We start from the raw sequence: 21,178 nt of genomic DNA, 5'->3' as shown, positions 1-21,178 counted from the left end.
GCTTACATAAGCAGAAATCTATTGTCTCATAGTTCTGGAGGACAGAAGTCCAAGATCCAGGTGTGAGCATGGTTGGTTCTTTCTGAGGGTTTCTGGTGGTTTGCTGGTCATCTTAGGCATTCCCGATCTCTGCTTTATCTTCACGTGGTGTTCTCCCTGGGTGCATCTCAGCGTTCAGATGTCCCCTCAGCTCTTTTCTCCAACATTGGCTTCTCCATCTGTGTCTGTAGCCTGATGAATTGCACCAGCCTCTGTCAAAGACAGAAGAATATCATCAATTGCATTTGAGAAGAACCCAGTGATCAAGTACTAGGGATTCTGCCACATCTCTGCCAGCTGTGCCCTCCACACTCCACCAGGGATAGTCATGTTCTGCTTAGGAAGTTGCAAAGGATCCCAATGGTCTTCCTGTTTCTACTCTTACGGTCTTCTACTCCATCCTCCATGCCCTCCTTCCCAGATGCAGCTATCAGGTTTTTTAACGTACAGTTCTTTTGTGTGTATGGGTTAAAATATACATATAATGTTTATCAAAATATACATATAATGTTTACCATCTTTACCATTTTAAGTGTATAGTTCAGTGGCATTAAATATATTCACATTGCTACGCAGCCCTCACCACCTTCCACTGCCAGAACTCTTTTCGTCTCATGAAACTGGAACTCTGTCCCCAGTAAACATTAGCTCACCATTCTCCTCCTTCCCCAGCCCCTGGCACCCACTGTTCTGCTTTCTGTCTCTATGACTGGTGACTATTCTATGTACCTCATATAAGTGGAATCATACAGTATTTGTCTTTTCATGACTGACTTATTTCACATAGTGTAGTGTCTTCGAGGTTTATCCATGTTCTAACATATTGCAGGACTTCTTTCCTTTCAAACACTGGATAATTCCATCATATGTATATGCCACATTTTGCTTATCCATTCATCTGTCAATGGACACTTGGGTTACTTCCATGTTTTATCTATTGTGAATAACGCTGCTGTGAACACATCTGTACAAATATTTCCCCGAGACTCTGCTTTCAATTCTTTTGGGTATATACCCAGGACTGGAATTGCTGAATCATATGGTCATTCTATTTTTGGTTTTTTGAGGAATCATCAAACTGCTTTCCACAGTGATTGCATCATTTTGCATTCCCACCAACAGTGCACCAGGGTTCCACTTTCTCCACATCCTTGCCAACACTTGTTTTCTGTTTCTTTTGGGTAGTAACCATCCTAATGGGCATGAGGTTGTGTCTTATAGTTTTGATTTGCATTTCCCTAATGATTAGTGATCTTATGTGCTATTGGTCAATTGAATATCTTTGGAGAAATGTCTACTTAAGTCCTCTGCTTGTTTTTTTGAAGCAGGTTGTTTGTTTTTTTGTTGTTCAGTTGTACGAGTTCTCTATGTATTCTGGATATCAATCCCTTATCAGACATATAATTTGCAAATATTTTCTTTCTTGTGTCTCTTTTTTGGCTACGGCTTTGCTGAACCACTGAGCCATTGCTAAGTGTGCCTGTTGGGTAATCCTAGCTGAGCGTGGGTGGGGGCTGTGCTGGAAACACCACCGCTCACACCATCCCACCCTCTGCCCACAACACCCCACCCTCCGCTGATGCTCAGGATGTCCCTGGAGTGGGTAGAGCTGACAGTGCAAATTGGTGATTCATGGGTGGGGTAGGCACTGGGGCCAGCAGTCATGGGTCCTCTGCTTTGTGATGCACTGCAGATGTGGACTTGAGAAGGATGAAAATAGAACTACCTGCTCAAACCTGAGAAAGAGGAAGAGGGGAATGGATGGAGGGAAGGGAGGAGTGAGGGAGAATGGAGATAAGGCAGCCTCTTGCTGGTTCTTCTGTCTTTGTGAGTATGATGATAATTTTGCATTCAAGGGGAGGTTGCCTAGCACTCTCACTTGCTCTCCCACTGAATTGAGAATTTTCCTGAGCCTCAGGGAGTGGGTGAGGTAGCAACAATTACGTTGGACTTTCACCAACTACAGCTCTGAGATCTACCTTAAGTTGATTGGCTGGGGGCCTTTGTAGGAAAGAGTGATTCAATTCAGCCAAAGGTGAGGTTAGCTGGATGAGGTGGTTATTCCTTCAACAAACTAAATAGGTGTTTTTGCATCATTGAGGTAATAGTAGGTGAGAGAAAGAGCACTGGATCAGAATCGTGGGGTTCTGGGTTCTGGCTTGGTTTTGCATCTGACTGAACAGGCTGGCCTTGTTTGAGTCCCTTTGGTTTCTTCAACCAAACCTTCTTCTTCAAAGAAGCCTTTGGTTTCTTCAACTTGAAAGAATTGGCCTAGGTCAGTAGGCCATGATGAATTACTAGGTTATAAAATCAATATGGGGAGTTGCAACCAGCATTAAAAAAAAAAAAAAGGAATAGAATAGAAAATGTTCCAGTGCACAGTAAGTATTATTTTATGACTTTTGTTTCAGACATAAATATGGGTGGTAATTTTGGGCTGAAATGTAAAATGTATTTTTTTAATTAAACATTTTTTAAAGAAAGATTTTATTTGTTTGACAGAGAGAGAGAGAGCACAAGCAGGGGGAGTGACAGGCAGAAGGAGAGGGAGAAGCAGGCTCCCCGCTGAGCAGAGAGCCCCATGCAGGGCTCGATTCCAGGACCCCAGGATCATGACCTGAGCTGAAGTCAGATGCTCAACCGACTGAGCCACACAGGCACCCCTAAAATGTATTTCCTAGTATGGATTTCAGGCGAAAACTTTTAAGAACACTGGAGTGGTAGATGAAGTTCTTTCCAGCAAACATATTTTATATTTCTAGGTTAGTTATCAAATACCCAAGTATATAATATTTTAAAACCACTTTTCTCTCTTCACCTGCATGCGTGTGCACGTGTGCGTGCACACACACACACACACACATATTTTCCCAGGGATCTCCCTTTATTTATTCATTCTGAGAAATCAAAAAGCGATGGGACTGCAGGAGTGGCAGTGGAAGGAGGAACAAAGAGAAGCAAGAACTTGGTTTTGGGTTTCTGGAGGGCCATGAGGCCAGAAGATGTGTCTTCTCAGGACTTTCCTGCTCCTCTGCCTCCCTCGTGAGTGTGACTTGGGACCAGGGCATGTCTACTCTGGAGCTAATGGGGAGGAAGAGAATCTGTAGGGAAGCATCCATATGGGTTGCAGAAGGCTGGGAAATTCTTCCTGAAAGATTCAAAGTATTGTTCTACCTACTTGATTTTCCCGCCTGTCCTCCCTTGTGAATGGAGAAGGGAAAAATTATCCTCTGAATAATCAACCACTTGACTTTTCCTGACTTGGGGCATGACCCCAGTTGCCAGTGGGACTTCAATGTGTAGAATCGTGTGTCACACTTGTTAGGAAGAGAAAGGGGTTGACTTCAGGCTATCTTAGCCTCTCTCAGCTTTTATTCCCTTTCTGCTGTGTCTGTGCTCCCACCTACCTCCTGGGTTGCAGGGGTAACATCCTCTACCCCTCACCCCCACCCCTTCTGACAACCTGGTGAGCATCAGATTACCCACTGCAAGGTCCTCACTCAGAAGCAGGGTATTCCAATTTCAGTCCCATAACTTGAGAGAAACTCCCTCTCTCTCCCTTCCGAACCCTGCTCCTGGCATTGCTATGTTAACATGGGGATTGATGAAGCCCAGGCATGATGGGATAGTCAAAGATGAGTCCTGAATCCACTTTGAGGATGAAACCCATTTACACATGTAAAGAGCATTGAACAGTGCCCACTTCTTCCTAAACCCTGAATCGATGTTTGCTATTATAATGAGGCTGGTGTTGGATCCTTGCTCAATTTTCTCTCGCTCCCCCTCTTAATGGAGAAGGGCCAAGTTGGGCCTATAATGGAGTGAAAATCACTCAAGAGAGGTGATTCACACCATTATCACCTCCAGAGACCCAGGAAGGTTAAAATGGCTTGGGAGGGGAGAGGTAAGTATGGAGGGAGGGTTTGAGAGATGAGTATGTGTGTTATGTGGATGGCAGTTCATCTGCCATAGAAGGAGGATTTTTCTGGTTTCCTAGAGAAGCAGCAGAAAATTCATCTTGCTCACAGATCTGAGGGGAACACAGCTGTCCATGGAAACATGTGTTTGTGCAGCTAGGCATGTTTCCTGTAGAGGGGTGAGCATGCGAAGATGTGGGGGACATGCAGGGATGGGGATGGTGTCTCTGTTCATTAAAGGTTACTGCAAGTGGGAGCCTGGGTGGCTCAGTCCTTAAACATCTGCCTTCAGCTCGGGTCATGATCCCGGGGTCCTGGGATCGAGCCCCGCATCAGGCTCCCTGCTCGGCAGGAAGCCTGCTTCTCCCTCTCCCACTCTCCCTGTTTGTGTTCCCTCTGTTGCTGTGTCTCTCTCTGTCAAATAAATAAATAAAATCTAAAAATAAAATAAAGATTACTGCAAGCGAGTGAGTGTTGGACAGGAGTCCCAGGATGCACTGGCTAGAGGTGTGTGGATTTGTGTTTTTCAGGTTATTTCACTCTGAGCACTCGCAGAATCTTCACAGGCATGGTGGGAGGAATGATGGTGACGGGGTGCCAGTAAAATGTGGGAGAAGAGAGTTATAGGAAGTTCTGGTGCTGAGGGTCCCACTGGGCAGACTTTGTCTGAAACGGCACAAGCAGTGGGGCAGGAGGTGAGGCGTGGCCCAGTGACCCTTTGAGACAGCCCCAGAGAGCACTCTTCCATGTGATTATGGAGGGCCTGGAGGAAGGAGATGCAGACACTTACTGGTGTGGGGTGGACAGGGCCACAAGTGTCCCCCAGGCCCTGATGGCAGTGACTATTTTTCCACCTCCCCACCCCCTTTGCCTACATGGGTTGAGGTCAGGGGTGCTCAAACTCTCTTGCTTAGGAGTGAAGCGAGCCTCCAGCCATGGCCCGGGACTGGTTGCCCAGGGGGGCAAGGAATGCACCTGTGTGTGTGTACATATGTGTGTGTAAGAGCATGCATCCGTGCCTGCATGTAAGCATGACAGGTGAAATATGTTGGGTTGAAGCTTGAACCCTGGAGTCAGAAAGCTGTGTTCAAGTCTCAGCTCTGCCATTTGCTGGCTGAGTGACTTGGGCAAGTTACTTAACCAGTTTGTGTCTCAGTTTCCCCATTAGTAAAATGGGATAATAATAATATTATCTCTAGAGTAGCTTTGAGCATTACATAAGTGGTAGGGATAAAGTGCTGATCACAGAGCTGGTGGTTAGTTAGGACTTACAAGATAGTAACCATTGACACTCTAATCCAGGTCAAGTCAAAGCTGCAACACTTATATCTCCGGGCTCTGGCAGGGGAAAAGTTGCTATGTTTCTGGGTTCTGGGTGGTCTCCTTGGTTCTCTCCCTCAGTCATTGAAACCTCATTGCCTGTCTATTATGGACCGAGTCTGGTGATGTGGGCGGTGGGCGGGGAAAATAGTCTCAGTCTTCTCAGCCCAGTGGACTTGGAGGGAGTTGCAAATGAGGACCCTGGAGTGGGAGGTGAGGAAAGAAAGGGACAGAAACCAGGAACAGTGGTGGGGCTGGGGAAGCCCATCCATTATAGACCTCCAGCCACTCACTCTGTATGGATGGTGACAGGTGCAGTGTAAGTGTGTGGGTGCGGGGGGGTTAGTGAGGTAGGGATTAAATGGTGTTTGGGTGGGGAGGGGTTACCCTGGGTACACGGCACCCAGGAGGGCTCCTCGAAGGAGGTGGCATATGAGCTGTGTCATCGCCCCCCCACCCTATGGCTCCCTCAGGGTCCCCAGCCATGCTCTTCTGCTCCTTCTTAACCCAGCATGAATACAACTATGTAATTGCAGCTCCCTCACTTGGGCCCCCCACTCAGAAGGAAGCATGTGCAAATCCACCAGCATTTTTACCATGTTTCTATTTTATGTCATGTGCCTGATCTGTGTGTGGGTGTGAGGGAGAGCAGGAGGGTCTGAGTCCTGCCTTCTGGGATTATCAGTGTCCCCACAGTGGTGGGAATGTGCTGAAGCCTCACCCAAAGGCCTCTTATGGGGCTTCCTGGAGGACTGGCTGAGGTCCCTGAAAGACCCTTCCTTCCAGCACCCCCTGCCTGTGCTGGGGGCATTCTGCTGTGAGACAGGGCTGGGCCCCCCCAAGAAGTCATAGGGGATCCTCCTGCTTGGCCGTGGCACCTCCCCCAGGGACAGTTCCCCTCTCTCTGTAATCCCAGGGTCCCCTGAGGAAGGGGAGAGGTGCAGTTTCATGACGACTGGAGACTCTGAGCCATTGGAATGTTGAGGCAGAGAGTGACTTGTGACCTGCTTTGTAGGCTCAGTGCAGTAGCAATGAGGACCACTGAGACCTTGGCCAGCATGGGAGCCTGGGTCTGACTGGTCACATGGCCAGCCCTGGCCTTCCTGCCTGGTAAAAAAAAAAACAGATCCCTGCAGGGGGTTCCCACTGTCCTGGCTTTATAGTCCCCTGGTGAGGATGCCAGGCTGGGACACCCCTGGCTTTGGTGTGACACCTTAGTACCTGCTGTAGGTCCCAAGTAGAGCCCCTGTACCCAGCCTCTGCCTTGGTTCTCTGCTCTGTCTCTCTCCTCATCTCTAAGTGTGAAGGTGTTAGTGGCAAGTGTTTGGGTTCCAATTGCAACTCTGTTTTTTACTAGCAGGGTGATGACACTGGGCAAGTCACTTAACCTCTGTGTGTCTCAGTTGCTTCATCTATAAAAAGAGGATGATTCTAGTGACTATGGTTGTTCTAGTTACTTGTGGCTGTTTTGTGCCAAAAATTAGTGGCATAATGTAATGATTTATGATGTTCATGGATTTTGTGGGTCAAGCATTTGGACAGGGTATAGTAGGGAAATTTGTCTCTGGTCCAGGATGTCTGGACCTTCAGCTGGAAGGCTCAGATGCTGGGGGCTGCAATCACTGGAAAGCTCTTTCACTTACATGCACCTGGCATTAGCAGAGGCTGTTGGCTGGAATCCCACATGTGACCTCTGCATGCGGTCTGGGCTTCCTCACAATATGGTGGCTGGGTTCCTGAGCAAGTGTCCCGTGAGAGCCAGGTGGGTGCTGTCTCCTCCTGACCTGTTCTCGGAAGTCACACATTGCTTCCGCCATGTTCTATAGTCAGAACAGTCAATCACAAGCCCACCCAGCTCCAAGGGGATGGGAAATAGATTCCACCTTTCGAAGGAGAAGTGTCAGGCTTCTGGAAGAGCACATGGGGCTAGAAATATTGCTGTGGCCGTGTTTGGAAAATACAACCTGCCGCAGGCATGATAACAGAGCAGCCTTACAGAGTCAAAGAAGAAGCGTGAAGGTGAAGGGTGAAGCGTGGGGCCCCCAGTGCTCCCCACATAGTGAGCCATTCTCCCTTCTGCTCTCTATTCTGTCTCTCCGTGCCTCTGGGGAACAAATGTCTGTCTCTGTCTCTGGGGAGACAGGTTGTAGCTCAGCCCCCTCTCAGCCTCTGGGTGAGTGGGTCTGGGACTTGTCACTTACTGAATCTTCCCTGGGTGGGGGGAAGAGATGGAGAAAAGAATGAAGCAAGTTCAGGAGAGGTAACACACAGGTCCCATGAAACCACTACCACCTACCCAGATGGGTGGGAGGATATGGAGACTAGAGCTGTTCACTGCCGGGCACAGAGGCGGGGGACACTTGGTCAGCCCACGGGTGTGTGTGCGCGTGTGTGGTGTCAGTTGCTAACGTTAGACCAGGGTCTGTGCCTAGCACTTGATGTCAGTGATCTCATTCATTCCTCACAGCCGTCATCAGGAGGTGGATGCCACCATTCTAATGAAGGAACTGGGAACTAGAGAGGTGCCAGGCAGGGAGAGGTGTACTCTCTGGAGGAGGGGGAGGCCAGTGGTTAAGGGGACAACAGTCAGGCTTCCCATGAGGAGCAGAGTGAGGACAAGCCAGAGACCTGGTGTTTGGGTGTGCAGGGCCTTAGAGGAACAGACCCCCATTCCCAAGAGGCCCAGTGAAGCAGTACAACCTGATATGGGGTCGGGGAGGGTGACTGGGGCAGCAGTACTGGGAGTGGTCGGGAGAATGAGCCACTGTAGGCAGAATTAGCGATGGCTTGGGTGTTCAGCCACCAGGCGCCCAGAATCCACTGTGGCGTGTGCAGGCAGGAAGTGGTTGTTGATAATGCACCGGAAGGTCCTGGCTGGTGGTCCTGGTTTTTGCTCTTGAGGAGCCAAACGAGGATCCTGAATTGTTCTTAAGCTGCCCTGGACAGTCTAGACAGAGGGATTTCAGTAAGAGTTGAGGAACTATTTTTTTTTTTTTTTTTTTACCTGAATACTGAATAAATCCATGCCAAACTGCTGGCCAGCATCAAAGGGGGAAGTCACAGTTCACAGTTTGTGAAGACTCTCCTCCAGTTAGTGAAACAGGTTCTGGCTGTAGACTTTGGCTTCAAGGAATGAGACTTGACAGCCAAGTGTGGCCATTCTGGACAGCAGCTCTCAGGTTGAGGGTATTTTTACCCTGGGATCTGGAAATCCTGCTTTGGGGTGTATATCCCAGGGAAATGTTCTGCAGGCCCCTAGGACTCATGTTAGAGGATGTTCATTAGGCACTGTTCATGGAGGCAGGGAGCTGGGGGTCACCTAGGCGTCCAATACGGGGCACCGACGAGTGGCCTTGGGCACCTGCTATGGATTAGAAGCTGGAGCTGGAAAACAGCAAACTGGACACTCAGTGACATGGATGAGGCTTAAGAACTTGGTGCTGAAATTGCACTACTGGGTATTTACCACAAAGATACAAATGTAGGGACCCGAAGGGGTACGTGCACCCCAATGTTTATAGCAGCAGTGTCCACAATAGCCAAACTGTGGAAAGAGCCAAGATGTCCATCGACAGATGAATGGATAAAGAAGATGTGGTATATATACACAATGGAATATTATGCAGCCATCAAAAGGAAGGAGATCTTGCCATTTGCAATGACGTGGATGGAACTGGAGGGTGTTCTGCTGAGTGAAATAAGTCAATCAGAGAAAGACATGTATCATATGACCTCACTGATATGAAGAATTCTTAATCTCAGGAAACAAACGGAGGGTTGTTGGAGTGGTAGGGGGTGGGAGGGATGGGGTGGCTGGGTGATAGACATTGGGGAGGGTATGTGCTATGGTGAGTGCTGTGAATTGTGCAAGACTGATGAATCACAGATCTGTACTTCTGAAACAAATAATGCAATATATGTTAAGGAAAAATAAAGGAGAAGATAGCAGGAGGGGAAGAATGAAGGGGAGTAAGTCGGAGGGGGAGATGAACCATGAGAGACGATGGACTCTGAAAAACAAACTGAGGGTTCTAGAGGGGAGGGGGTGGAGGGATGTGTTAGCCTGGTGATGGGTATTAAAGAGGGCACGTTCTGCGTGGAGCACTGGGTGTTATGCACAAACAATGAATCATGGAACACTACATCCAAAACTAATGACGTAATGTATGGTGATTAACATAACAATAAAAAATTATTAAAAAAAAAAAGAACTTGGTGCTGAGTGAAGAAAGTAAAACCAGAATGAGATGGATGGCCCGAAACCATCCAAAAATTTTGGTTTTATTTTATTTTATTTTTTATTTTTATTTTAAAAATTTATTTTGATTTTTTATTATGTTCAGTTAGCCACTGTATAGTACATCATTAGTTTTTTTAAAAAAGATTTTATTTATTTATTTGACAGAGAGAGAGAGACAGCAAGAGAGGGAATACAAGCAGGGGGAGTGGGAGAGGGAGAAGGAGGCCTCCCGCTGAGCAGGGAGCCTGATGTGGGGCTCAATCCCAGGACCCCGGAATCATGACCTGAGCCGAAGGCAGACGCTTAACGATTGAGCCACCCAGGTGCCTCTGAAACCCTCAATTTGTTTCCTGTGGTCCATAGTGTCTCATGGTTTGTCTCCCTCTCTGATTTCTCCCCCTTCAGATTTCCCTCCCTTCCCCTATGGCCCTCCATGCTATTGCTTATGTTCCACATATGAGTGAAACCATATGATATTTGTCTTTCTCTTCTTGACTTACTTCACTTAGCATAATCCCCTCTAGTTCCATCCATGTCGATGCAAATGGTGGGTATTCATCCTTCCTGATGGCTGAATAATATACCATTGTATGTATGAATCACATCTTTATCCATTCATTTGTTGAAAGACATCTTGGCTAAACATATGCATACAAAGCAAGCAGATGTACCTTATAATCACAGGGATGCAGGGATGTCCACTGAAGGATTGTTTTTGAGGTGTGTGAACAGGTGATGGAATTGAAAGCACCAAATAAAGAAATGACAAGTTTTGTTGGGGGGGGTTTCCTGGACCAATGAACTCAACTCACAGGACCTGAGGGAACCTCCAAAGACAAAACAAAACAGAGCAAAACAGAAGACAGAAAACCCGAGATAGCGTGTTGGGGCAGGGTTAGGAGAGAATGACATTAACACAGGTGCAACGGTGGCTGAGGCAGGGGTCAAGTCTGCCAGTGCCAGGGTTGGGAGGGAAGGCTTTATCTGTATCTTGAAGGAAGCTGAGGGGGTGCAGATGCCCAGACAGGTGGATGGGAGGTTGGGTGGGCATCGAGAGATCACCGTGTGCACCATTTTGCTGGCCCAAGGGAGCACCTGCTGTTTGGGCATTGGAAGTCGTTTGCAATGGCTGGGGCACAGAGTGTGAGCTGTGGAGGACTGGGAGAGGCTGGAAGCCAGCCAGGAGCCAGGTCTGGTATATCACACCAGGGTCTGGACTTGACTATAGCTAAAGGGGAGATGGAGAAAGTTTGAAAGCAGGGAAGCCACTGAATCAGATTTCAAAGCTTCCTCCTTTTCTTTCAAAAGCACCAGCAACGTCTGCATTCTTCACACACTGACATCCAGATTTGACACCCATTCAAGGACATCATGCCTCCATTCCAAACGCTCTATTTCTACAGTAGTTGCTTATTAGTGCTTGCATGGGGTCCTTTCTGGAGTTGGACAGGCCCCCAGAAAAATTCTCTCCTCAATCATTAAGGTTTTGACTCACATTGTTCTTCGTCTCCATTGTTTTATGCAGAGTCCACTTATTTTTTCAGTTTTCAAAATGCATTTGTCATTTAATTGTTTTATTTCTTAGAACTCTATCATGAGCACCTCTCAAGAGCTGTGTGGATTTTTTTTTTTTTTAATAAAGGAAATGTTAGTAGAAGCAATTATGGGCGAGCTCGTGCTTGTTATTGCTTCATCCTACCTTTGCTCAGCATTACCTGTATGGGCAGGTGTCTCATCTTTTTTTCTTCTAATTTTGGAGGTAAGCTTTCTGACTTTTCGCCTACATATGGGTCGCTCATTGCTGAGAGTGGGGGAGAGGTTCAGACACCTGTCTCTGGGATGCAGCTCTCTTGTGTGGTGCCATCTCCCCTACCCTGGTCCCTTCACTTCCCCCTGCTGATGTTCTGAAAAGCCTGGTCTTCCCCGGGCCCGTGTGCTATGCTCTGGTTGAAGAATAAAGACACAGAATGGGGTGGGGGGCAGAGGAGAGCACCATTCTGAGACCCATCTCCCATGCCTACCTCTCCCTTCCCACCCACCAGCCAGCCTCCTGCCTCTCTGTGCTCATCTTAAGAAAAAAACCAAAAAGCTTTATTGAGATATAGTTCACATATCATGCAACTCACCCATTTAAACTGTGCAATTCAGTGGCTTTTGGCGTACTCACAGATATGTGCGGCCATCACCACACCCCATCTTAGAGCATCTTCATCATCTTCAAGAGGAAACCCCATACTTTCTAGCTATCATCTCTTCCTGCATCTCCCCAAGTCTAAAGCAACCACTACACGACTCTGTATCTATAGATTTCCTTATTCTGGACTTTGTAATGAATGGAATCACATACTATGAGGTCTTCAGTGACTGGCTTCCTTCACTTTGCATAACATTTTCAGGTTCACCTTGTAGCAGGTCTCATTCCTTTTAATGGCTGAATAATATTTCGTTGTAAGGTTAGATCACATTTTGTTTATCCATTCATCTGTTGATGGACATTTGGGTTGTTTCTACCTTTTGGCTATTCTGAATAATGTTACTAGAAACCTTTGTGTACCAGTTTTTGCATGGACATATGTTTTCATTTCTCTTGGGTGTACACCTACGAATGAAATCGCTGGGTCATATGGTAACTCTATGTGGAATCCTTTGAGGAATTTGTAGACTGTTTTCCACAAAGTGGTTGCACCATTTTTCTTTCCCATGAATGGGTATATGGATGTTCTGAAATTTTTTTTAAGATTTATTTATTTATTTATTTGACAGAGGGAGACAAAGTGAGAGGAGGAACACAAGCAGGGGGAGTGGAAGAGGGAGAAGCAGGCTTCCTGCCAAGCAGGGAGCCGGATACGGGGCTCAATCCCAGAACCCCCCTGGGATCATGACCTGAGCTGAAGGCACTTAACGACTGAGCCACCCAGGTGCCCCTGGGTGTTCTGACTTCTTGACATCCTTGCTAAGACTTACTATCTGACTTTTTGATGGTAGCCATCCTAGTGGGTGTAAAGTAGTGTCTCACCATGGTTTTGATTTGCATTCCTTGATGGCTGCATTTCCCTAATGTTGTCTGTGCTCATCTTTGCACTGCCCCAGCTTCTATCTCCTTTCTAGTGTAGTGGAGCAGACAGTGATAAGATGAGCCTTGTCTCCTAGGAGCTAAGCCTCTTCCCCCAAATGTATGTTCCAGGGGCTTCTGACAGTTGCTGATGGGGGTGTGCAGGCCAGAGCCCTATGGGCCTCCTGCTGTCCCCAAGCAAAATGGCTCTGGGCATTGAGTTGACACCAGACAGTGGTTCCCATGTCGTATAAGCCATGCTGTGGATTGTGCAGCCTGTGGCCTCTGGCATTGGTAAGATTTTGGGGCGATGGAGGTGGGAAAGAGGCTGTGCTTCCTTTGGGAAGGTGATCTCTTGACTTCTTACCTGCTAAGCTCTTTGTCAGTTTCCTACTTCCTCTACTGGCTTTCCCCCCAAATCCTTAGGGCTAACAAACTTGCCTGGGATATGTGGACTTGATTTGATGATGTCTGGTTTCAGGACGTCTCTCTGCCTCTGTCTTCTTATCTATAAAATGGGGATAATGGTACCTGCCTTACAGCTTTGTTGTGAACTTAAATAATTTGGGCAAAGCTGATACCTGTGTCTTCAAGAAGAATATGTTTCTGATGTGTAAGTTGAATTGGAGGGAATGTATAGCTGGTTGACAGACCAGATGAGAAGCTAGTCCTGGTCCAGGACTATTCTAAAGATAGTTAACATTTACTGAGCTGTTACTCTGTTCCAGGCCCTGTGCCAAGTGCTTTACGTTTGTTCACCCCTTTATTTCCTATGAGGTAAGAATGGTTACTATTACTCTATTTTACAGATGAAGAAGCTGGGGATGAGAGTGATTTAGCAACATGCCCAAGGGCACATGGTTAGTACATGATGGAGATGGGATTTGAATCTGCATGACTCCAGAATCTATGCCCTTCACCACACCCTCATATTGAATTAGATTAATAGCATACAAGCAGGTAGAGCTTCCCCACAGGAGGTCAGAAAGTTGGGTCCAGAGCCCAGAAGAGAGACTAGGTTAGAGGAAGAGATATGAGGTCAACCACATGGAGGTAGTGGTTGAGAGAGTTATGGGGAGTCCTCACCCCAGATATTTAAGTGGGGTGTTTTATGACCCAAAAGTATGCAGCCAGAGAGAAGGGACAGCTCGTTAGGTCAAGCAAGCAGCCTCAGACAGGAAGAAAAATGAGAGATGGGGACAAAGGCTGTCCTCTGTTGGAGGTTTTATATTTTGGGACTGACTTTCATGAAACCTTGGGGTATGATCCAAATATTATATTGCCATTAAATGAAGAAAAGATCAGCAGATTTCTCTTGTTGTTCTTAGGCCATTCTCTGAAGTATCTCTTGCCACTCTTCCCCTTTTCCTAAGTAGAGCTTCACATTAGGAAGTGGCTAGGAGATGAAAGAGGAAGTAGGTGAGAGGCAGAAACACAAAGGAAACTTGATCAAGTAGCAAGTGGACACCACAGGCTTTGTCACAAGCATCTGGATTTGCTGGGGCACCAGACAGAGAGACAGGACCATGTGGCTGTCCCCAGTTCTGCTCCTTCTCTGCCTCTCAGGTGAGTGGGGCTGGGGCTTTGGGCACTTGGTATTGGAATAGTGGGTAGAAGGTCTGTCCTGGGTTCAAGCCAGAGGAGAAGTCTCAGCAGAAACAGGAAGGACACGTCCATTCATCCATCTGGATATCCTTCTATCCCCTCAGACATTCATCTACAGATCCTACATACTTACTGAGCACCAGCTGTGTGCCAGGACCAGCTGTGTGCCAGGAGAGCAACTTCTGCACTCAGAGACTCATGGTTGAATGAGGGAATCAAGTCACTGTGACACAGCATAGAACTTTGTGTAGAAGAGATTTGTTCATGTGGTATGGAGGTGCACGACAGGGGTCCCAAACACTTCTCTTGACGCAATGCAAGTCCTCACCGAGGCTTCACTGGACTTTGGTCTTGATGGATGAATGAGTTGGCTGAGTGGAAAGTGTGAATAGCTTATGCAAAAGTGTGGATCTCTTTAAAGATCATGGAAAGTTCAGGAATTAGCAATAGTTCCGTTTTGTCAGAGCTTAGTTTAAAGGGGTTGGAAAGGTTTCTTAGAAGGAATTAAAGAAGGGTCTAAAAAAGCATCCTCAGTATCCACCTTAAACCCCCGCTAGAACAAGGTGTGGTGTAGTCAGGTAAATAAAATTGTCCATTGAAGGTTGGAGTTTAGGAAGAGAAAGTCTTTTTTTTTTTATTTTTTATTGTTATGTTAATCACCATACATTACACCATTAGTTTTTGATGTAGTGTTCCATGATTCATTGTTTGTGCATAACACCCAGTGCTCCACGCAGAATGTGCCCTCTTTAATACCCATCACCAGGCTAACCCATCCCCCCACCCCCCTCCCCTCTAGAACCCTCAGTTTGTTTTTCAGGGTCTATCGTCTCTCGTGGTTCATCTCCCCCTCCGACTTACTAGGAAGAGAAAGTCTTAAAAAAATAAAAGACATTCAACATGCATGAGAGCCCATTCTCTGTGGGAAGTAAGTTCAGGGTAAAAATTAGAGGGTATTCTTCATGTTTGTAGAATAATTTTTATGTTGGGTGAGACATAGAACCTGCCCAACATAATGATGGACTGTTCCAGAATAGTGGGTGGAAAGGCAGAGGTTTAAAGAAAGAAGACCAGTTGGGTGACACTGGCCAAAACGTAATTTTTTTTCTCAGTAACACAAGAGAGTGGATGGGATGATCTTCAAGTTCCCCCAGGGCCCTCATAACTGAGATCTTAGACTCAGGAGACATTTAAAAGAGATGTATCTCATTACATATGGGAGGTGCTCAAAATGTCTTAAATGAGGATGACGATGATAATGGATATTTTCATTTTTTTGATAATGGACTTTTTCCTGAATCACCATAATTTAGGAAATGGGCACCCAAAGCAGTAGTGGCTAGAGCTGGCTTGCACCCGCTCACAAGAGCTGATTATGATCTTATTTTCCCAACCCTACATCCAGTGACAGCATGTTGTTAGCCTGAAATTAGTTATAGTGAGAGTATTTACACCACAGAAACCAGGAAACACTACGAACCATGGCTTCTCCTTGCACCTCGCCTTGCTCCCTGCCCAGAGCTGGTTTACCAGCATATCACTGCTACCTCAACATCTGCTTGCTTAACTCTGATAAAATTGCCTAAATGCCCTAGCTTGGGTGCAATTAAACTGGAGATGGAAACTTCTTCCTACCCCTTCACGTGCACTGGCTGATCTCTCCAACCCCACAGGTTCAGCTTTCCATCCATTTACAGCTAGAGTTCCTCCTGGGTCCAGATGAAAGCTTTGGAGTCACTTGTAAAGACTGAAATTTTGGTTCTTCTTCTTTTTTTTTTTTTTTTCCATCCCAGCTTCTGGCTTAGCTCCTTCCTCTCTGTTCCAGCATTCTCCCACCCACCATACCCATTGGGATTACAAACACCATTTGGAAAAATGTCACCACTTTACATTTATGGAGAGTTGTATGGCTAGCCTGAGAAGGGAAGGGGGAAAGGTGGTAAAGAAAGATGGCAAGACCCTGGGGATGGTGATGGGGTTGGGGGTGGTCATTTTGTGCCCCAAACCTGTGTCAAGGAGCCTGTGAGGGTCTCCTTGGGACCCAGCCCTTCCTAACAGTGTATTGTTCCTCCCTCGAGAGTAGTCTGGATGAGGGCCAGGGGTTTACTTTTCCTCTCTTAAGAACACCCAGAGAGTGGAGTAAACAAGAAGTTGTGCTCCTACAGAAAAAGTTTGAGTTGCAGAAAACCTGCATGCAGAGCCTCACTCCAAAGTGAAGTGTTTTTATACGTCACTGAATCTCATGCCTGCAAAGGCTAAAGACAGGGCAGGACAGCTAGCTCACTCTGCTCCTTCTCCAGCTTCGTTCTGATTCTCCCTGTCCCCAAAGGACAGGATCTTTGTGTGGTTACTCTGTGTTTCTGGGCTCACAGGGCACAGGTCTCTACCTCTCTTGTTAACCATAGTCTCCAGACTCTCTGGCTCAGGTTCTAAGCTGAGATGTCCCTCCAGGCCCCCATCCCTGAGCCCGGAACCGTCCACACCTCCCTGGCAACTTTCCCCTTGGTCTTCAGGCAGACAGCTGCTGTAGGGGCTATTGAGATGGAGTCCTGGGATGTGGCTTGTATTTTCCAGGCTCTTTGTCCCTGATGGGCCCCAGCTCTGTGATGGGCACCTTGGGTGGCTCTCTGAGTGTGCCGTGTCAGTACGAGGAGGGATACCAGAGGCATAACAAATACTGGTGCCGAGGAGAGTACGGCATAACATGTGAGAAGATTGTGGAGACCAAGGGAGAAGAAAAAGAAGAGAGGAGTGGGCGTGTGTCTATCAGAGACCATGCTGATAACTTCACCTTTATAGTGACCATGGAGAACCTTACTACAGACGATGCTGGATCCTACTGGTGTAGAATTCAGAGAATATGGTTACCTGACTCTTTAGTCCAGGTTAACGTGTCTGTTTCTGCAGGTAAGAAATTCTCTCACTCCAGCAACGAAGCTGATGGGTCTTGTCTCTGGGTCTTGTCTAGTCCTCTGTCCCAGTGGTGTTGGGAAGAGCCTATGATGAGGGCAGGGTGAGAGGCAGCTGACTTCTCAGCCTTGGCATGGATGGGGGTGTGTAGCTGAAGGTACCCTCACTCTCACAGGGCCTGGGCCTCACTCCATTGCCCAGGAGGCCCCTCCATGCTGGAACAAAACTATTTCCACCATGCCCTTTGGAAACCTGTACCAAAGAAAATAAACTCTTCATACATACATCTTCAGCTTCCTCACAGAATATTCTCTCTACTATACCGTCCTGAAATTGGCCTCATTCCTCTCATTTCAAAAAATAGTCTTCTTGAGTGGAAGCTGCTCTTTCTTCTACCCCCATGTGCTATAGGATCATGAAGCTATGTCCAAATTCTGCCAGCTCCCATCACAACTTCCAACCTATTATTGTCCCACCTGCTTCCTTTAACACTTGTGTCACATGGCCACATGCATCCCCTTCTTCTCCTTGGCAAGGCCTTCCATTGGCTTCTAGGTTACTCCCTGACACCCCTAATCCCTGTCATCGTCTTGGGAGTTTTTAATGAGTAACTGTCTCAGCTTCCAGGATCTTCTCAACTGCAGTGGACTGCACTTCCACTCTCCAGAATCCCACTCCATGGCAACATTGCACATCTTGCTGTCACCCCAAAGTGGTCCATGTCCAGAACCCTACCCTCAGGCATTGTCCTTTCAGACAATTTTCTGTGCATCAGCCTTCCCACACCCTCACCCCTGCTGGCCCTATTCTCAATCTCACATATGCCTCCAGTCCTTGGATCCCTCTCTCCATTCTCTCCCCATTTATTGCCTACCCCTCCCCTGCCCTGATCTCACTTCCTTCCTAAGCCAGGCCCAACTCTCATGGAAGACTATGTTTTCTTCACTTACCATGCACCATTTCCCTACCCAGCTCTCAAAACCCTCATCCCTGGATCCATCTTAAAATTAGAGTGAGCAATCATTGGGGTTTGTGTAGGACTGAGAAGTTTCTTGGGATGCGGGGCTTTCCATGCTAAAACTGGATAACATCCCAGGCAAGCTAGGGCGAATTGGTCTCCTACCTAAAATCTCTCTGCTGCAGTAGTGCTGGAGAAGTCACAGACGGCGCCTATGGGTGTCAGTACAAGTTCATGGTTTCTAATATGACTCTACCATTCTTCTATCTTACCAAGGGCACATGGGATATCAGACGTGAAATCTCTCAATTTCTTTTCTTCTCCCCCTACAAACTTCTGCAATGCCTAACTCATTCTTCCCCCTTTCCCTTCTAGGTTGAGGGTGGTTTCCCTCCACCTGTTCAAGAACAATCATCTTGAGGCTGGCTCCTCACCCTGGAGCTCCTTGCCTTCCCATCCCCTTGAACCAAATTCCCTCCTTGCTCATCTGTATCTTCCTCCATCAATTATCCACACTCTCTCTTCACCCCAGTCTAGAAAAACGCTGGGTTCTCTCATGTCCTCCCTGTGGCCTCCTCTAGGTGTCACCATTCCTCATTTCTCACCTTTCTTCTTGCCTGGATGGTAGCTGAGGTCTGAGTCCTCTGTGCTCTTGCTGTATCTGATGGGAGTTCTGCCCCTGTGTCCACTCTCTACTGACGTGAATCCATCTACTTAGACGCCTCTGCCCTGTGTGAGGGCAGGGATGGTGCCACATCCATCAATGAATCCCCAGTGGCAAAGACATCAAGGACCATGGTCAGATGAAACAGAGCCTGTCCTGGGAGCACTGGGAGGGCTAAGCCTCTGGGAGGCTTGCTTTTTTGGGGGGGCAGTCATGAGGTTGGGGCAGAGACACAGGCTACACCAATAGCCTGGACACCCGAGATTTAGCTCCTGCCCAGCCGGGAGTTAAAGTGGCCTTAGTTTCCATCTGAAGGGTGCTGTGAGCCCCCTCCCACAGTCTCTTTCAGGCTTCTGGGCTACAGGTGAAGTCATCTTTTCCAGACTTGCCCCTGTTCCTCTTCCCTCTGGGGCTCCTCCTCGGCTGGAGAAGCCTGTGAGAGACCCCTGCTCTCACCCTAGGCAGAGTCAGACTTGGGATGGAAAGAAAGATCTGGCACTTATTAGAGGTGGCTCGTATGGCCAGTTGTGGAAGCGTCTCATTTGGTCCCTGAGAGGCTCACTCCATCCTGGAAGTGACCTGGGACTAACTTCAGAGCATCTCTCAAGTCCCTTCTGCAAGTGGGCAATCGTGTGTAATATTGGGTCCAACTGGGCACTTAGTGCATGGCTGGGGAGAGAGCAAGTGCCTGATATGTGATTTGTCTCCAGCACCAAATAAAACAACAGAGAGGACCACATGTCAAGCTGTACCTGCTGCCTTTCTGGGGCTGAACGGCAAGCAGAACCCTAGCACCGAGGAGGTGTTGACCTACTGCTCAGGGTAAGGGCCCACAGCCTAGAGCCCACAGAAGAGGGGGTTTGGCAGCCTTATGGGACCTTGTGGTGGGGGCTGGCAACACACCATGACCTTTTAACCTCACTGTTGGGTTTTCTTCTTGTTCTGGTCCTGATTTTTACATTCTCCATGGCTGCATGGGGATTCCACGTGGGAAGTATCACTTGTTTTGGGAGTGCTTTCCCACATGGGGCAGCTGCAGGGGAACAGGAGGCTGGTTCAGGTGAACATGCAGCTCCTCCCATGCCCATCCCTCCCCCTCCCCTTCCCCACCTGGTTCTGGACTCTGGCTTCTGATTCTGTGGCCCTAACTTGGGCTTACCTACAAAGGTCTTTGCTGTACCAGAGATCCAGGAGCTCGTTGTGGGGTACAGAGAAAGATGGCCTGGCTCCAGGCTGTTTTCCTCCTCCCAAGATCCCCAGAAAGGGCTGCCATGTTGTCGTCTGGCCCTGCAGGGCCGAGGATAAGGGTCAGAGCTTTAAAGTGAGAGTGAGGGTGGCTTTCAAGAAGTCAGTTGATAAGGAGAAATGTGAGAGGAAAAAGACAAAGAGGAAGCTTCTGGAAAGCAGGCACTGCTGGGCCCCTCTTCTCTTTGCCCCATCACCTCTCCTTAACAGGATTCCCGGGGGCAGTTCATGGTCAAGGGAGGGGAGGTGATGGGGTCCCAGAGAGGGGCTGCCCGGGCAAGTGTCCTTTCCAGGTTTGATCCTGAGATATGAGGGCTCTAGAGTCAGGGCACAGGGACTGGTTGGGAGACAAGGGTCCCGGGCTTCCCCCTGAGGAGCCAGTCATTTCCTGTCTCTATGTTCCCCCACAGGTCCTTGCTCAGCAGTGCCCACTTCTGGCTCCTGATCTTCCTGAAGCTTCCCCTGTTCTTGACATTGGTGGGTGCTCTCCTCTGGGTGAAGAGGCCTCAGACGGGCTGTGGAGGAAATAAGCCTAATGAGGATAATCCACAATGTAGTACACTGTCCCCAGGAATGCCCTGTCCAAGAATGAGCCCTTCAGACTGGACAAGAGAGACCTTCAGATTCTGGACTCCAGGGCAGGGGGGCAGCAGTGCCTGGATTCTGGAGGGACCCAGGTCTTTTTGAGGGTATTGTTCCAGTGCCTGGAGGGAGAATCTTGGGTCTTAGAGGACACTTGCTCTGAGTCCTCAGGTGCAGGAAGGATGAGTCTCCTGGGTTCATGCTCTGGGTCCTCCTTTCTCTGCCACAGATCCTTTAGCTCCTTGCCCTCATGCCTACCTCCCACGGGCAAGAATTCTCTGGAAGTTGCTGGGAAGCCTGGCCCTTTATGCTTCTCCTTTCCACAAAAGCTTCTCAGTTCAGTGTTCCCCAGGGCAATAACCACCTCTTTCCAGCAGCCAGGAGGCTCCGTGAGGACTTGCCCCTCACAACCTCCATCCTTGGGCTCAGAGGGCTTCAACCTCACTTGTGTCCCTGAGACCAGGGAGTGTATGGCTGGGCTCAGCACCTCTCTGCCTGGGCCAGCTATGACTGAGAAACTTCAGGTTAAAGCTCTGGCGCTGATTGGAGCAGTAGTGGGATGAGGTAGTAGGTGCACCTAACATCACTCCTGGAATTCCCCAACTGGGAGGGCCTCCTGTGCACAGAGCTGATGGATGGTCCACTT

General features: G+C 48.0%; 1 protein-coding gene across 1 annotated transcript; it reads left to right on the top strand.

The window, feature by feature from the left end:
• The first annotated feature begins 14,083 nt into the window (after window positions 1-14,083).
• LOC113939857 (CMRF35-like molecule 2) lies at window positions 14,084-20,637 on the top strand. The gene is made up of 4 exons (XM_027626525.2): window positions 14,084-14,134; window positions 16,748-17,080; window positions 19,416-19,527; window positions 20,361-20,637. The coding sequence occupies exons 1-4, from the start codon at window positions 14,095-14,097 to the stop codon at window positions 20,635-20,637; spliced, it is 762 nt and encodes a 253-aa protein (XP_027482326.2). The 5' UTR covers window positions 14,084-14,094.
• Window positions 20,638-21,178: the final 541 nt, after the last annotated feature.

Source organism: Zalophus californianus, chromosome 16 (genome assembly GCF_009762305.2).
Source record: "Zalophus californianus isolate mZalCal1 chromosome 16, mZalCal1.pri.v2, whole genome shotgun sequence".
Classification (NCBI taxonomy): Eukaryota; Metazoa; Chordata; class Mammalia; order Carnivora; family Otariidae; genus Zalophus; species Zalophus californianus.
This window is presented reverse-complemented; position numbering and strand designations above follow the sequence as displayed.

What these genes read in the sequence shown, in the direction of transcription:
- LOC113939857 (XM_027626525.2), top strand. Translation starts at nt 14,095, where the DNA reads ATGTGGCTGTCCCCAGTTCTGCTCCTTCTCTGCCTCTCAG. An exon ending in TAACGTGTCTGTTTCTGCAG is followed by an intron (nt 17,081 to 19,415) that starts GTAAGAAATTCT and finishes ATTTGTCTCCAG; the next exon opens with CACCAAATAAAACAACAGAG. An exon ending in GTGTTGACCTACTGCTCAGG is followed by an intron (nt 19,528 to 20,360) that starts GTAAGGGCCCAC and finishes GTTCCCCCACAG; the next exon opens with GTCCTTGCTCAGCAGTGCCC.